General features: G+C 51.0%; 1 protein-coding gene across 1 annotated transcript in view; it reads right to left on the reverse strand.

The window, feature by feature from the left end:
- Positions 1-130: 130 nt before the first annotated feature.
- The window catches only part of XRN2 (5'-3' exoribonuclease 2), a 38,583-nt gene continuing 33,492 nt past the window's right edge, over positions 131-5,221 (reverse strand). Inside the window, exons 30-31 of the mRNA XM_025895658.2 lie at positions 3,593-3,731; positions 131-242 (exon numbers count right to left, since the gene is read on the reverse strand). Of these exons, the coding sequence (XP_025751443.2) occupies positions 180-242; positions 3,593-3,731 (202 nt within the window). The 3' untranslated portion in view covers positions 131-179. The remainder of the gene's footprint in view (positions 243-3,592; positions 3,732-5,221) is intronic.

Here is a 5,221-nt window from a genome sequence, read left to right on the forward strand (position 1 = left end):
CAGAAAATCATCAGCACCAGGTCCATAAGAAATGTGCACATTTTAAACAAGTTTAAAAACTTTTTCCCCCCCTCTCCCCCACAAAATATTGGAAAGAACAAAAAGCGAAAAAAAAATAAAATCCGGACGTTTCCTACGTTTAACAAGAAAAAAAAAAAAAAAAAAATAGAAGCCAGGAGCTAATTCCAGCTGTACCTTCCTGCGGGAGGAGGGAGCGGGTAGGGCCTCCCGGGGCCGTACGCCTGCAAGCAAACAAACAAAAGCAAGCATTTATTTTTTGGATTAACACCACAAGTAAACAAGTTGGGAGAGCTCGAGGCGCCACTCGGGACTGGAACAATGCACCCTCCACATCCCCTGTACAGAGAGGTACCAAAACCCCTCCACCACGGCTACAGGGCTGGACATCCAACAGCTCTCCCAGGAAACACAGGCAGGGCTGAACCCCGGAGGGGAGTGGGGCTGCACAGCACCGGCCACGGCTTCACTCCGGGGAACAAACCCACCCAAAGCCAAGGGACTTCCCAGCAGTGACACCTCTGGGTGTGCTTTGCTTTTAGAGCCCCAGGCAGAGAGTGGCAAGTGGGGTATCTCACACTCAGGGCAGACAAACACAGCTTCTTTTTTTTTTTTTTTTTTTTTCCTTAAAATACTTAAGTGTACGGAAGTATTTTAAGGGGAAAAAAATGAAAACTGTATTTTTTACAGAAGTAGCATTTTCCAGATTCATTCGCACTTTAATAGTAGGCCAAAGAGACCTAAATCCCACTCTGGAAATCACTCCAAATGAGATTTATTTTCTACTTAAATTTAGGCATTTGAGGCATCAACTATCAAGTGAAAAATGCACTGGAAAATTTCACAGAATCGCCGGGAAGCATCTTAAATAATTTCCAAACCTGATATACTGCAGAGACCGGAAAGTAAACTAAATATGGTGCACCAACACCAGTGACAGGCTTTGTCTGCCCCTTACTTGGGGTGTTTTTGGTGGGGAGGGGAAGAGGGGCTGCCTCTCCTCTCTTCCAGAGAGAAATCCATCTTTACCCTGGCCCACGGCAGCCGAGACATCCACGGGAACCGCGGAGCCGGCGACCCAACCTGCCGGGAGGCTCCCTGCAGCCTGCACGGGGAGGGAACCTTGGAGGTTCCTTCCCAGGTTTGATTGCAGGCAATTAAAAAAGGAAACGAGTTGGTTACATCCCTTGGAAAAAAAAAAAAATCCTTGAAAGCCAGCAGCAATCCCCGTGCAGAGGGACAATACGGAGGCCTGGGAGATCCGCGTGCGACGCCGATCCGGGCGCTCCGCTGTGTGCGGCCACAGGTTGGAACAGAAATGCCCAACACCTGCACAGCACCACCAAGTTTATTCTTTCGTTTTCTGGGAGAGCTGGAAGGCCCCAAACCCCCACTCCCACGGAGCCCCCCGGATCCATGGCAGCTGCATTAATTTTGTAAGCACTCTGCGGCAGCGCGTTTATTAACCTCTTCAGGCCGCGTTCTGCACGCTGTAAAAAAAGAATTCAGAGGTGAAAGGGCCCAAAGATAATTATTTATGCTGCTACGTGTCACCACTTCCACTTGAATCCCTTTTCAAGGCTTTAAAGCTTTGAAATTTGCAGGCAGCAAGGCCGGATTCAATGATTGGGTTGGCACCCGAAAGCCTTTCAGGTACCTTCTCATTTCACTCCAGCCCCGAGGAAATAATGACATTGGAAAGTTCATTTAAAAATAACAACAACAACAACAACAAAAGGCAACAAAAATCTAAGGGGAGATAAAAAACAGTTGGAAAGCAACAAACTGCAAAGGGAATTTTTAAGGAAGTAAAATTACTGGAGCTGAAAGATTTGTCCTTAACATCCACTATGTGTGGGTATAAATAAAAGGGTTGTCACCACCCAGTTCTAACACTTCCTGCACCAGCAGATGGGTCTGTGCCAGTGCCAGGGGAATTCTGGTTTGGACAAGACCACAGTATGATCCAGGCTGTGGGTGCCATGAGGCTCCGAGACAGCTTCCCAAGAGGGAACTAACCAGGGATGCCCTTCCCAACCCTTCTGGAAGGCTATTCCTGCTCACCCTCGTGACTCCAGCTGTGGCTGTTGGGCACTGAGATTTAAGGTTGGGAATGAACTGCCTGGAGCACAGACTCCTTTAGCAAACAGAGCCCCCCACGCTGCCCAGGACGGAGGGCAGGGCAGAGTGTGCAGGCAGGTACACTTGTTCAAGGGTCTATTCCCCAGCCCAACTAAACACTGCCCAGGCTCCACTGGCACAAAGATCCTCCACTGACTTCTCTCCATTATCCCAGCAGCCCCTGTTATGGATTAGTGCAATCAGGCATTTTTTCCTCTGGCTCTGGTGTTTTGGGTAAACCTGCGCAACCCAAATGAAAGACTTTTGAAAACTGATCCTACTAATACACCTCATCCAAATTTAAAATACAAACACCACTGGGGCCTAGTTGGGCAAAGGTGCAAGCCCCACTACACTTCCCCAGTAAGCTCAGTGTGACCATCACCCGTGCTGGTGAGTTCTGCTGCCAGTCAGACCCAGTGCTGGCAGGATTTGTACTGGTACTGCCTCCCCTGTGCTGGTGCTGGGCCAGGTAACACATGTGTCTCTGCACTGGGGAGGTGGGCAGGCTGAGAGGAGGAAAAAAAAAAAACCTAGGAGTGACTAAAAAGTGATTTGTCCTGAGCTGAGCCAGGTTCCAGGAGAAGGTACATTTCCAACAGTTTGTGCCTTGGTTTCCAGATAAAATATTGGGTAACCGTGCTGTCACCCAGCAGCTGAGCCCTCCTCCTCCCCAGCACTGAGCAGGAACCTTCCCACAGTTCTGACTCCCCCAAGCAGCAACAGAACCAAGAGTTTAACCTAGATACCTGAAATTTATTTTACATCAGTATATAGCACTGGAAACGCTCAGAGATCTGGAACAAGAGTATATAACAGATCACATTTTACTGGGAACACCCCCCCTCCCAAAACTCCCTAAGCAAAGTCACCTGCTACTTTCAAGCAGCATTTTCACTCTGTGGCATTTTCATGAACTGCTGACAGAGTCACCTGTAATTTTGGATGAGGTTCTCCCATCATGTTCCCTTGTTTCCATGTAACCACACAGAGCTATTTTCACATGTCCTTTCCCAGATATGTTTATTCCTGGGGCTACATTTGCATTAAGTAGTTTTTCAGCTAAGAGAAAGCCAATAAACACTCGAGAGGAAAAATACAGGAAGTCGTAAGAATCCACATTTAAAACATGCTGGGGAGAAACCCTTCTGACCCCAAAAGGTGTAGCTGTGGATTCCCTCACAGGAGAGGTTGGAATACTTGCCTTCAGGTGATGTTTGCTCAGGCTGCAGGAAGAGTGTCTGAGCTGTGCTAATGGACAGGGTGGTGGTGCAGTCCTGGCGCAGACCTCGTGCCAGGGGAGGACAAGGCTGGGAAGTCACCTGCCCGTGCTCAGTGGGGACACAATGACACACTGGAACCAGCTCTGGAGTGCCCTCCCACGCCACACTGCCTGCCCACAGCCACGCCAGAAGGAAGCCCTGGAGGGGAGGAGGACAGAGGGTGTTCCTACCTGCCTGCCCCTGTCCATGCGGTCCTCGGGTCTCTGGGGGTATCCCATGGGTCCCATCCCCTGGTACTGCGCCGGCTGGAACTGGTTGGGGGACTGCAGCATGCGGTTCCAGGCAAGGAGAGGAGCAGCTCCAGCGCTTCTGTGTAAGGAAGAGACACTGCAGTGGGAACCCAGAGACCCACAACACGTCCCCCAAAAGCAGATTTGTCTCGGAGCCAAACAGGGTCGGTCCCCCCAGCTGTGCCTGCAGCGGGACTGCGGGTGGCCAAGCGCTAGAGAGAGACCAGGGAGGGGGGAATATATTCCCAAATTTCCCTGAAGGCCACCTTTGCTCATGGTTTCCTTCATCACAGCCTGAAGCTGCACAACCAGGTGCTGCCACGAGCAGCAGACCCAGAGGTTTTTCCAATTCCCTGGAAGGTTCCTGTCCACCCTCTATTCCGGGGGCAGATCTGCCGACTCCCCCGCGCTGCTCCCGAGCCCGGCTCAAAGCCCAGCTCAAAGCCCGGCTCAAAGCCCAGCTCAAAGCCCAGCTCAAAGCCCGGCCCAGGGTTCCCCACCGTCCCAGGAGTAAACATGTGCCACACGGGAGCCGGGGGCTTTCTTCTCTGAGCGCCCAGACTCCTTCTGGGAGCCCATTCTTCCCAGTTAATTGCAGGTTGCAAATGAATTCTTACGGCGAGTATTCGGAATCTAGGCTAGGGGCCTTGGCTGCTTTTTCCCATCCATTATTCTGCTCAATATGTCAGGAGGTCTGATCGGGAAGAAACCTTTTCAAGTTCTATTGATGCTGTTTTCAATTGACCACGGTGACCTAGCAACATAAGCACTAATTGGCACGGGCTGACTGACATTTGGTGTACAGTTTAGATGGGAACGCAGACCCGACGTCCATTATAGCCCAGTTTGCCATGCCACATTACCAACAGCAAGAAATGTTTTCATTGCCTTCAAGTGCCTACTCTGGCATTACAGTTATAAAGCAACAGGTATTACACGTCAAACATCGTTTGATTAAAAAAATAAATTAAAAAAAAAAAAATGCTTCGGGCATGATCCGGTCGTTAAAGCCGAGCATGGGTGAGGGAGGGACAACCCCTCACAGAACTCAGGGGTTCTGCAGGACACTATCATCTTGTAAAGGAAAAACAGGGATAGTGGGGACACTTCATCTTTCCTGACCCCCCTTGATGAGGGAGTCGACAGAGGCAGGCCTGGTGGGAGATGGGGACAGCAGAGACAGGGGCTCCATAATCCCAGATTTACCTGTTGGGATGGGGCCAGCAGGGAGCACAGCACTGCATCCCTGATTTACCTGCTAGGATGGGGCCAGCAGGGAGCACAGCACTGCATCCCTGATTTACCTGCTGGGATGGGGCCAGCAGGGAGCACAGCACTGCATCCCAGATATACCTGCTGGGATGGGGCCAGCAGGGAGCACAGCACTGCATCCCAGATTTACCTGCTGGGATGGGGACTGCAGGGAGCACAGCACTGCATCCCAGATTTACCTGTTGGGATGGGGCCAGCAGGGAGCACAGCACTGCATCCCTGATTTACCTGTTGGGATGGGGCCAGCAGGGAGCACAGCACTGCATCCCAGATTTACCTGCTGGGATGGGGACTGCA

The sequence above is a fragment of the Manacus vitellinus genome, unplaced genomic scaffold (genome assembly GCF_001715985.3).
Source record: "Manacus vitellinus isolate BGI_N305 unplaced genomic scaffold, ASM171598v3 scaffold_38_pilon, whole genome shotgun sequence".
Classification (NCBI taxonomy): Eukaryota; Metazoa; Chordata; class Aves; order Passeriformes; family Pipridae; genus Manacus; species Manacus vitellinus.